The sequence below is a fragment of the Gossypium raimondii genome, chromosome 1, assembly GCF_025698545.1.
Source record: "Gossypium raimondii isolate GPD5lz chromosome 1, ASM2569854v1, whole genome shotgun sequence".
NCBI lineage: Eukaryota > Viridiplantae > Streptophyta > Magnoliopsida > Malvales > Malvaceae > Gossypium > Gossypium raimondii.
In genome coordinates, this window is record NC_068565.1 from 28487809 (window position 1) to 28500060 (window position 12252).

The 12252-nt window shown below is 32.8% G+C and overlaps 1 protein-coding gene across 6 annotated transcripts in view; it reads left to right on the forward strand.

Moving 5' to 3' along the window:
* Positions 1–5347: 5347 nt before the first annotated feature.
* Positions 5348–12252, forward strand: part of LOC105785520 (187-kDa microtubule-associated protein AIR9) — a 29221-nt gene continuing 22316 nt past the window's right edge. For 3 of the 6 annotated variants that reach the window (XM_052633071.1, XM_012611614.2, XM_052633074.1), the window contains exons 1-14: positions 5353–5593; positions 6343–7205; positions 7991–8062; positions 8545–8610; positions 8725–8796; positions 8877–8942; positions 9051–9113; positions 9219–9284; positions 10145–10244; positions 10406–10507; positions 11008–11240; positions 11375–11489; positions 11691–11811; positions 11929–12104. In XM_052633071.1, the coding sequence (XP_052489031.1) occupies positions 6363–7205; positions 7991–8062; positions 8545–8610; positions 8725–8796; positions 8877–8942; positions 9051–9113; positions 9219–9284; positions 10145–10244; positions 10406–10507; positions 11008–11240; positions 11375–11489; positions 11691–11811; positions 11929–12104 (2095 nt within the window). In that variant the 5' untranslated portion in view covers positions 5353–5593; positions 6343–6362. Of the gene's footprint in view, positions 5594–5676; positions 5764–6342; positions 7206–7990; positions 8063–8544; positions 8611–8724; positions 8797–8876; positions 8943–9050; positions 9114–9218; positions 9285–10144; positions 10245–10405; positions 10508–11007; positions 11241–11374; positions 11490–11690; positions 11812–11928; positions 12105–12252 lie in introns of all 6 variants that reach the window. The other 3 variants (XM_052633073.1, XR_008197490.1, XM_012611615.2) reach the window with 3 other exon arrangements.

The following is a 12252-nucleotide window of genomic DNA, read 5'->3' on the forward strand; positions in this document are numbered from 1 at the left end:
AAACACTTCTTCGATGAATCAACATCTATGTTAAAAATTATAAAAAAACATAAAAAACATAAAAAAGATGATAAACAAAAAGAATATGATTTCCAGTCCTATAAAACCCTTATAGAACATTGGAAAGAAAAATTTACTAATACTAATGATCAACTTGAAAGAGTTGAATATTTAAAACTAATAGAAGACCTTTATGAAAAGCATAAAGAGTCTATCTTCCCTTCCGCTCATACTCTCAAAATACCTTCACTCCCCCTTGTTGGTATCAGAGGTGCCGAGTAACGAGTTTCTGGAGAAATAATATCGTAATATTCATTATAAGTTTTTATTTTTGATTTGCATTTCTGTTTGTTTCACAGTTGTTTGTTTCAAAACCCATATATCTGTTATTCTGTCTTCTTATTGCCGTTGAGTCTAGAGAGGACGTTAGGCGTTGTGTGAAGACGATATAGATAATAGACGGTCTTAGGTACCAGGAACAAACATTATGGAACAAATTGAGTGTCAATTTCAAGATAAAACTTGTAATCATATTACGCAAATAGACTCTAGAAATGAAAACAACATTTCATCTCTGAGTAAGGGTATCAATAGTCTTGTTGATATGACTTTTTTTATTTTTCTAAGTTATATAATAAGGTCAGTTCTGTAGAAGAAAAAGTAAATAATTTAGGAGATATTAAAAATTTAGACTTAAACCATGAGTCTAAATTTTTAATATCTCCTCAATTATTTACTTTTTCTTCTACAGAACTGACATTATTATATAACTTAGAAAAATAAAAACTTACAATGAATATTACGATATTATTTCTCAAGAAACTCGTTACACCGGCAGCTCTGATACCAACGAGGGGGAGTGAAGGTATTTTGAGAGTATGAGCGGAAGGGAAGATAGATTGTTTTATTACAAAAAGGAAAAGTTTACAAGAGAAAACTAAAAAAGAAATTATTTGGTAATTTACAAGATATCTATACAATTGATCTTTCCTCCTATTTATAGAGGAGATTAAAAAATTCTATACAATCATATTTTGAATCCCGAACAGTGTTTCTGATAAGTATTCGACTTCTAATGGATGTGGTTGCTTCACGTCTCATGTCCTTTTGCATGGTCATGTTTGATTCTACATAGCATGCTTGCAATTATGACTGCTTCCATCACTACTTGTGTCATGGCCGCTTTTGTCACTGCTTACCTCATCATTTTTTTGATGACGATTAAGACTTTTTGTCTTTAGCATTAATGGTTGCTTCCATCATTGCTTGCATCATCAATCCATGTTGCCATCTTTGTTGATGTCATCCATAGTGATGAATTGTAGATATATCTTGATGACAATTTTCCTATGTATTTTTGATTTGTTGCAAAATATGAGGTGGGAAATCTTCTATATCCATTTCTGCTATCTTTTTTAGTAGACAAATGGATTCTTCATATTTATCACTAATTCTGGAATAATACGCCATTATCCTTCTTCCATCAGTTCTGAGTCGATAATTTCTTTCTTGAAGAAGACATCTGGCTTTAGCCATTAAATCAATTCCAGTTTGGATTTGATAATAGCTTAAATCTTTCTCACACTGGTCAATTGTTATTGTCAAGTGTTCTTTATCTTCATTTAAGGCTGATAATCGAAGACTGCCGATCACAGTATGAAAATACCAAATTTGATATGGCTGAAAAAATCTTTCTTTTTCAGATATACCAAAAAGAGTACTAATTTGGATATAAAAATAATAGAAAAAATCATCATTGCTTATGATGGATTGTAAAAAAGATTTTCCTATTGCTGGAAAATCTTTTAAAAGATGAAAAGAGAGATTTTGTACTACTATTTCTCTAACAAATCCCCATTCAATACTTGTTATATCAAATGGTTCATGATCCAATCTAAATTTTATAGTTGGAATACTATTTCCAATAAAATTGGTAAAACATAAGATTGGAGAAAATATTCGAAAAAGTTTTTCTAAATTGATTCTCTGATTGCAAATCATATGATTTATTTTGTTGAATATTTCCAATGGACAAATCAGTATGTAAACAGATTCTAAATACCTTATTCATAAAAGGACTGTTTTTTCTTTTATGAATAAAATATTGAATAGTATCAAGAAGATTATTTATCTCCTTAATATCCATCATAAAGAGTTGAATTCATCCCAATCTCGATATAAAACCGATTTTAATAATAAATCTTCGCTTTTATTTTCCTTAGTTGTTTTTTCAACTAAAAATAATGAAAATATGGTAAGAGCTCTCTTGAAATTAGCTCTTTGATTTGAAATATGGGTTTTCCATATCTCATTTATAAAATAATAATTTTCGGTGATAAACCAGGATTATAAAAATCTTTTATTTTTGAAATTTCTTTTTCTTCTTCAATTTGTTGTTTTTTCAACAAATTTTCCGAGCCTTTGATGATTTCAGTATAACTGGTTTGTGATAGAGGTGTTCATGGGCCGGGCCCAGAAAAAATTTTTGGCCAGCCTCCTAGGTGGAGTCTCTACCACCAAATATGGGCTGAATTTTGTCCAAGCCCGGCAGGAATAAAATTCTAAGTTCGAGTCTTTCGGCCCTACCGCCCATTTTTAATAAACACCAAAAAATAATTTTAAAAATAAAAAAAATAAAAATAAAAGTATTTTAAAAATATTTTAAAATTAAAAAATAAAAATAAAAAATATATTTTTATTAAATTCGGGCTGGGCCTGAGCCAAAAAAGTGGTGCCCAAGGCCTATCCCGTTTTCTAAACGGGCCTCGTTTTTTTGCCCAAACCCATATTTCTGGCCTATATTTTTACTCGAACCTTCCCATATTTCGGGCGGGCTACCCGGCCCATGGACACCTCTAGTTTGTGATGTTAAATTCAAATCTTAAGACATTGGTGATTGATACACCATGTTTGAAAAATTGTTTCCAACTGGTTAGTTTACCATCGGATATTTTAAAACATTTGGTCCAAGTGGTTGGTGTACCATTGGATAAGACACATAATATCCTTGGTTAGGGTAAAATGGTATTTGTGCAGGTAGAAATCCTTTTTTGGAGTTTGATTCTGCTTTCCCTTTGTTGGGTTTTTTGTGAACAGTAGTCCATTCACCGGCAGTTTCTTTTAGAGGGTTTTTACCTCTATCCATTAAAAGGCCTGCTCTATCTTTTTAGGGCTTAGTATAATTCCATGTTTTAGGAATTCTTGAGAAATAATATTTAGATGTTTTCTATGCTTTTCAAGTGTTTCTGAAAAGACTAAGATATCATCTATATATACCACACAAAATCTTTTATACTTATTAAAAATAGAATCCATCCATCTTTGGAAGATTTGTGGGGCATTGCATAAACCAAATGGCATTACCTTCCATTGATAATGACCATTAGGGACACTAAAAGCTGTTAAAGGTTTTGATTCATCGGTAAACATGATTTGCCAAAATCCCGATTTACAATCAAATTTACTAAAGTATTTAGCATGTTTAGCTTGATTAATTAAAACTTCTTTTCTTGGAATAAAATATCCATCAAAAATAGTATTTTGATTTAATCTTTTATAATTAATAACTATTCTAGCTTTACCTCTTTTAATTTTAGTATGGTTTCTTACCATAAAAGTCGGACTGGAATGAGGAGTATTAGTTTTTCTATTAATCCTTTTTCTAATAGTTCATTTATTTGAACATCAAATTCTTCTATATCTTGTTTAGTATAGATTATAGGCTTAACCCTAATGATTTTATTAGGATTTATCGCTTTTATTTCACAAGATCTAGAACTGTTTTCCATAATTTTAATGGTTCTTCACTAAAATTATTTTCAAGAATTTTAAACAACCAATGATATGTTTCTAGTTGTTTAATTTGTTCTTTCCTTGTTGGTGTAAAATTTTGATCACACACAAATTTATGGTTTTCAACAAGTGGTATTTGATTGAGAAATTTTCTACAGATAGAATAACAAAATTTCTATCAATAGAAAAAGGTAAGTGTTGATATATAAAATTATTTCCTAGTAATATGTCTCCATGCATTTCAGGAAAACACAAAATTTTAGGAATAACAAATCTAACATTGTTTATGTAGATTGGTACATTTCTAGCTTTGTATTGGATTATAGTTTCGTTACCATCTATTCCTATTGCTCTTATAGGATTATTCATAGATTCCCATTTTTCTATAGGAATAGCATTTTTTCTGCAACTACTTGTTGTAGCTCCAGTGTCTAATAAAGCATGTAAAGAATATTTTTTATACTCTCTAAATTGAAAATTAATTTCAATATAAGTATAATATTTCTTAGGTTGAAAATTTGAAAAAGTAATAATATCATTTTTTCCAATTTTCATTTGTTGAATAATAGTTTTTACTTTTTCAATTCTAGTGTTTCTAGAATTTTCTAATAAAAATATTTTTTCATTTTTATCAAATTTTATATTATAAGGATTTGTAGTATCCATGAGTTTCGGGATGTCTATAGTTTCATCTTCGGATGAAGTGGTTTCTTCATCAGAATTATAAGTTGAGACTTTTATATCTTTATCCTGATCTGTTGAAGTTTTTTCTTCATCAGATTGTTTCTTAAATAATTCTGTTTTCAAAATTACTTGAACTGCTACTATCATCATATTTTAACATATAATGATAATTAAACATACTGAATAGATCTTTATGTTTTTCATAAAGTTCTTCTATTAGTTTTAAATATTCAAATCTTTCAAGTTGATCATTAGTATTAGTAAATTTTTCTTTCCAATGTTCTATAAGGGTTTTATAGGATGGAAATCATATTCTTTTGTTTATCATCTTTTTACGCTTTTTTATGTTTTTATAATTTTTAACATAGATGTTAATTCATCGAAGAAATATTTTTTCTTGAATAAAACTAAAATATTATCCTTACTATTATCATAATATAAAGGACCTAAATCTACATCGATTCTATATTATTATTATTATTAAAGACTTCATCTAACTTATTATTAATATTAATTAATATTTCTTTAGACTCATGATTTAAGTTTAAATTTTAATATCTCCTAAATTATTTTGGGTTAAGGGTAAGGGAACTTGAGTTAATATTGTATTTTTTAATGTTTGTCCATTCTAAAGGTGACTTCTAATAATAAATTTTTTCCTCTCTTCATTTTCTATAATTTTCATTCATGAGTAATTTATATGCCAGCAAACATTCCAGAAAAAAAAATGAAAATTATTTTCGAAAACATTATCCAGAAAGAAAACGTTCGAGTCACGTGTAGAGTTCTGACTGAGTGGACTCGCCAGATTTTTTTTTAAACAGTAAGTTTTCTATTTTCCGCCATTTTAATCACTACAAACAGAAATAATTTGAAGACAATAAAACAAACACTCGCACTCACATGAGCGGCACCCTTTCCTCTCTGCATTGCTTTTCAACTGCTAAGCTTCCATTTTCCTTTTTCTTTTTCTCTCAGCTCGTCTTATCTTCTTCAACCTTTTTCCTGCTTTGCTTTTTGCCCCATCTTAACAAATTTATATCTTATTTTATGCTAAAATATAAAAACCCTAGTTGTAATAGTACTCTTCTCCGGATCTACATTGCTGTACATTTAGGTAAGACTTCTTTTTCTGTTCTTTCTTTCCTCTTTTCCCTCTTCTCCCCTTTAGATCTGAGTAAAAACACTTAATTTTTGCAGAACAACCTGCATTGTCTACTAGATCCAACAATTATCTTTCTCTACCTCTAATTCTCATACCTACTTATCTGCCGAACCTTGTTCTTTGTAAGTCATTTTCTTAGAACAATCTTTCTTTTGAAAAGGTTGGCGTAATTATGTTTCCACTTTGGTTGCATTGTTATCCGTTTGGTAGATAAGAAAAGTGAAGGAAGTGGGAAGGAAAAAGAGCTCCCATTTTTGTTTTGTATAATTTTTTTATTATTTCGGTTTGGTTTTAAAGGAAGGAAAGAGACAACTTACATAAGCATCGGTTACAGTGAGTGTGCATTATTAACGTTTAAAGTCAATACTTTTTTGCTTTCGTTTCCTTTTTAACCATGTTTTGTCGGTCACCAAACTGGGCACACTCACCTCTCATATTGCAATGGAAACGAAAAATAAAGAGGAATTTGGGTTTTTCTTTTTTGGTTTGCTTTTGAGGCAACCGCAATTTAAAGATTATTTTGGTTAGAGTGGCTCAGATAAGGAGTCCCAAATTTATTTTCCGCTGCTCCGTTTAGTTCCTTTCTGCTTTTGTCATTTGGTATTTTCTCAAACGGGCAACAGTTTGTGAAAGTATCAGTTTTGAGTTTTTGATTAGTGCTTTTAGGGGGCTGAAGGACACTTTTGCTTCTTATTTGCTAGAACTAGTATTGTAGCTTAAAATGGAGGACCCCGAAGCACAACCTGGTGAAGATCCGGTGATAAAGCCCCTAAATTTGGACCACCATTTCGCTGAAAGTCCTGCAGAAAGTGTGACTAAGGTTGCTAAACCTGGGAAATCTAGTGAAGCAGCAAAGCCAAAAGTCTCAGCACCGGCTAATTCAACCAGAAAGAGAAGTGATACTAGAAATGGATCTGAATTAAGTTCAGGTTTTGCTAGATCAACTGTATCTTCTTCATTGAGATCATCCAATTCTGTTGCCGTGACAAGAAGGAACAGCACAGGAGGCTTGTCTGAGAAGTCACCAGCCTCTACTGCAAGACAGCAAAACAATACTAGTTCTATTGCAGGCAAGAAACCCTCCACCCTGTTGGCTACTGAGTCAGTTAGGCGGTCCCTACCAGAACTCAGAGGAAGTTCACTGTCTTCATCGGCAACAAAACTAACACCCCGAGCAAACCTTTCAGAGACTAGGAAGTTGGTTCCAGTGTCACCTGTGGGTCGAAGTTTAAGTACATCGACTGCGTCTGGTACAAGTATACAAAAAACTCTGAGAAAGTCCACTGTAAAGCCATCGTCGTCAGCCTCTTCATCCTTGAAAAAGATTAGTTCTTCATCACTGGACAGCACTGCCAGTAGCGCCAGCAAGAAGACAATCTCAAAGGTTTCTTCTCCAATCACACGGTCACCTACAGTATCCAGTGGTTTAAGATCTGGGTCTTTGTCATCATCCCTGGATAGGAGTTCTAATTTATCTGGGCAGAAGAAAGCAGCGACCCCAGAAAGTAGAGATTCACATTTCATTGTTCTTCCTCAGGTGGAGATCAAAGCTGGTGATGATGTGGTAAGAATATCTATTACATCACTGAATGTCTTATGGTATTCATCAGCATGTTAAGAAAAATGTTGTCCGCAATTTAGGTATGATTATTGTAGGTGCGCTTTTGGACCTATGCAGTCTGCTTTCTAGGATCTGATTTACATTGCCTCTGCATTTGCAATATGATTATGATTTATGAATAAAGAACTTAAAATGTTTTAGTGGCATTGGTTTTTCTCTTTATTTCTACCTGAACACTTGACAGTGGATTTTCCATATTGAAAGTTTGTTTCCATTCTGGAAAACATATAAATTATCCTTGTTATGTTGATCTTTGCTGCCTTATCTGTTTTATAGGATTTCTTTAAGTGACCATTGTAAGGATGATTGTAGTGAGAAAAAATTGTCTTTGAATCAACTATGTACTGGAGATTTCAATTTTCTGGTGATTTCCTCATGGATGAACCCCTAACCATTGAACATACTAGGAATACCCTAGCTTTAGCCTAGACATGCTTAAGATGAGCAGTTAATCCCTATTCTCCAAGTGGCTATCTGCAAGTAGTTCATATGTTATCAAAGTTGTAGTTCTCTTTTGATGATTTTGTAAATTTATCTACATAGATGTACATCTCTTTTACCCATCTCTCTCTCTCTCTCTCTCTCTCTCTCTCTCTGTATATATATATATATCTTTGTGTGCATATTGTATTCTCTATGGCTTTTTAGTGATCCTCATAAAATGCCATATGTCTTCTGGCTAAGCTTCTAATTGATACAGTTGTTTTGTTTTTCCACTGCATTATCAGAGATTGGATCTTAGGGGCCATAGAGTGCGCAACCTTAATGCTGGTGGGTTGAACTTGTCACCAAATCTAGAGGTAAACTAATTCTTTTGCCAGGCATCCTTATATAAATTTATCCAATTTTATTAGAAATTTTGTATGTTTTTTTTCATTTGAAGTTGCTCCATATCAAACAATTTACGTTTTTTTTTCCCTTTGTAAAATATCATAGAACATCCATACACTTAGGGTCCAACACGAAACTTAGCACTTAGGTTGCTGGTGTATGGCTTATATCTGTTGCTCCATTGTTTGGGGTTTTTCTATTTTTAGGCCTTATTTGTTAGGTTTGACCTAATTTTGATATCTTCAACTTTGTATAACTATAAAGCATGTGTGCTTGAAATTGTTTATCTAGACTAGAACTCAGTTTGAGGCTGGGATGAGGAACTTAGGAACTGAAGTGGAGATTTTATTGTTCATATTGGCTGTATCATGGGATGAGATTAGAATATTACTGGAGAAGTTCCGTTGAATTTCATATTGTTGTTCCTTCTGCTAATTATTTTGTTTGGCAGTTTGTTTATCTCAGAGACAATCTCTTATCAACACTGGAAGGAGTTGAAATATTGACACGAGTGAAGGTTTGATAATTTGAATTACACATTTTTGTCTTTTACCTGCTTTGTTTAAGAACTAATTTATTATATTTATCTTTTTGAATAAATTGGGAATTGATGAGAGTAAAATCTTTACAGGTTCTTGATTTGAGCTTTAATGATTTCAAAGGGCCTGGATTTGAACCTCTTGCGAATTGCAAAGCCCTACAGGTTTGTCTTTCTTGAATGACGAGAGCAAACGTCAATGTCCTCAATGCTTCAAGGTTCTAACATATTTATTGCTTGTGTAGCAATTATATCTTGCTGGGAATCAAATCACTTCACTTATAAGTTTACCTCAGCTACCGAACTTGGAGGTGAGCTCTTGAAGTAGTATTTATCTTTGAGATCATGTTAAGATTTAAAATTTATTTTAGCCTTCTAAATTTTGTACATTTTCCTTCTTGTTCCCTGTCTTTCTCTAGTTTCTCTCTGTTGCTCAAAACAAGTTGAAATCCCTTGCAATGGCAAGTCAACCTCGACTACAGGTTATAACCTATTTTGATTGTTTGCTTATTATTGGTTATTTGTTATATAATTCTGGCTGTTTATTGCATAATATTGATAAAGTTTAGTTCATATTTCCTGCACAGGTTTTAGCTGCCAGCAAAAATAGAATATCAACTCTAAAGGGTTTTCCCTATCTTCCGGTTCTTGAGGTTAGTACCATGAGTTTGTAATATAAGTTGGTATGTATCATGAAGAAATTCTAAGAGAAACTATGAGGAATTTTACAGCGTTACTTTCCTGCCTTATGCACACATAAAAGTAAACTATAATAAGAAAGAAAAATCTCCCTTTTAAAAATAAAATGTCTGTTGTAGATACAAAATCAAATAGTTGTACATATAGTTCTTCAGATTGGTTTGTCAAATCCTGAGAATCTTGGAATAAGAATCCCAAATTTCTTCAAATAGTTGTACGTATAGTTCTTTGAAATGTCCATTGTGGCTTGGCTTTGATGCCAACTTTTTATAGTCCTGAGTTTGGGATCGAGTATCCAAACTAGTAGCACAAAAAATCAAATTCAAAGAGAGGATCTTTGCCTTTATATCAGTTCCTACTTTTGCTTATGGTCGTTGAACTCTGAGGAAGTTTCCTACCTTAATTACTGGAGCTTTCAATTCCCTTTATTCATTAATAATTTTCCTCTTAAATAGAAGTGTACGATTTAGGAAATTAGATGCAAAACCTTAGTTTCATATTCTATTAAGGAAACTAAAATATGAAAACAAAGTATCCTAATTTATTAGGATGTTTTATTTAAACTAATAAGTGAATTCTATTTAATAAAATCACAGTCAAATCCTACTAAAATCAGATTCAAATCAGAACTAAATACCTAACAAAGTCTAATGGTTCTAATACCATGAAAGAATTCTAATTTAGCTGTACATAATCCTCTAAATTAGTGTATAAAATTTCTTCTATTTAGCCTATCAAACCTTGAGAATATTGGAATAAGAATCCCAGATTTCCTCAACATCATAACGGGTTTTCTCACTGTGATGTGGTTCAGCATTTGCGAGTGGAGGAGAACCCTATACTTAAGATGCCTCATTTGGAAGCAGCTTCCATTTTACTTGTTGGGCCGACCTTGAAGAAATTTAATGATAGAGGTACTTTTACCGTTGGCAATATATTGGTTTTGGAACTCTAATGTTTCATCTTTTGTTCTATGCATTAAACTCTTTCTATGTGAGAGGTTAACGTTGCTTTTGACAATCTATAGCTAAGTTTGCTTTAGTCTCTCTGGAACTAATATGGGTCATTCTTTTAGATCTTTCCCGAGATGAGCTAGCACTTGCAAAGCGTTATCCTACACATACGGCTTTGTGCATTAGGGATGGTTGGGAGTTTTCTCGTCCAGAGCATGCTGCAGGTTTGTATTTTGTGATAACTCGTTTACCATTTGCATTGCAAATTGGTTCTAATAAGATAGTTTCAATAGTGTTTTGAGATTGCATGTCATTTTTAGTATGGTTAACTATTTACATAATTCATTGCGTACACGGTGTTTAGTAGTTATGGGAGAAGTTTCAGTGCATTTGTGTGATTCCAGCTATAGGTACACATGCCAGTAAAAAAGGGAAAGGGAGATGTACTTGTCAAAGCATGCGCTTTGATGCTTGTTGTGTTGTTACAACAGTAATAGGAAAGGGGAAAACACAGAATGTAGTTAATCCTTGAAATTTTTGTATGTTCTCCTAACATGAACAACTTTTGCTTGGTAGTATATCTTAAATCGTATGTGGTACATGGACTGAGTTTAAGATTGCTCGATGTGAGTCATTGCTCTTGGGGTGGGGGGTGTAAATGCATGTAAAAAACACATGGACTGCTGTGGCAATTGAGTATTTAAATGTATGGTTTTCTCAACAGACTCAACATTTCGCTTCCTGTTTGAGCAATGGAAGGATCATTTTCCTCCTGGTTATCTGCTTAAAGAAGCCTCTATTGACAAACCTTTTGAAGAGGATGCTTGTCGCTGTCACATAGTTTTTGTTCAGGAGAGCACGTTGAGCATTGACTCAGATATAATCTTAAAGTATAAATGGTTTCTGGGTGAGAGAACCCTTTCGAATTTCACTGCTATTCCTGATGTCAATGGTGAGGTAATTGATTAACGCTAGATTGTTACTTCTGCTTTAAATTTATTTTGGTCGATTAATACTTATATTTTATGCCTTGTAATGACATCTTTTCGTTATTGTTCTTTTGTTCAATATGGTATTATGTGATTGTCTAGGTTTACTGGCCGAAGCATGAAGACATAAATAAAATATTGAAAGTGGAATGCATTCCAGTTTTAGGGGAAACCGAGTATCCTTCAATTTTTGCCATATCATCTCCAGTTGCGCGAGGTTTTTACCATGTCCTGTGGTTATTGAATTTTCCTTAATTTGGTTCCTTGTTTTGCAATATGTCTTAGTGCACGTGCATGCTCGGAGCAGAACCTGTTCATATCTTTAAATTTATATGCACATGCATACCGTGTTTATTTCACTTTGTACAAACTTCTCTTAGCTTCTCCACTCTAAAGCTTGTTTCTCTGCCTTGTAAAGGGAATGGAGTTCCAAAGGTTGTAAACCTTGAAGTACATGGAGAACTGGTGGAAGGTAATGTAATCAAGGGTCACGCTAAGGTTGCATGGTGTGGTGGGACTCCTGGGAAGGGTGTTGCTAGGTAAGGATGCTTCTTAAAGTGGTTTTACGACATACCCATACTGATATATGTACATGCTTACATGTTTCTTTTAAATGAAACCCTTACGGATAAATTTTTTGTTTTCCACATTTTCAGCTGGTTAAGGAAAAGATGGAACAGCAGCCCGGTGGTAATTGCTGGAGCAGAGGATGAAGAGTATCAATTGACCTTAGATGACATTGACTCCAGTTTGGTCTTTATGTATACTCCAGTAACAGAAGAAGGTGCCAAAGGGGAGCCTCAATATAAGTATACTGATTTTGTAAAAGCAGGTATGTGGGAAAAGTCTATGCATATCTCATCTTCTAGCTTTGGTATAATTTAATTTTGTTTCTTAAATATGTTACTCAATTTTGGTGGTATCTCATTTTTAAAATTTATGCTTTTGTTTTTTCTCTGGCAGATCACTTATTTCCATAG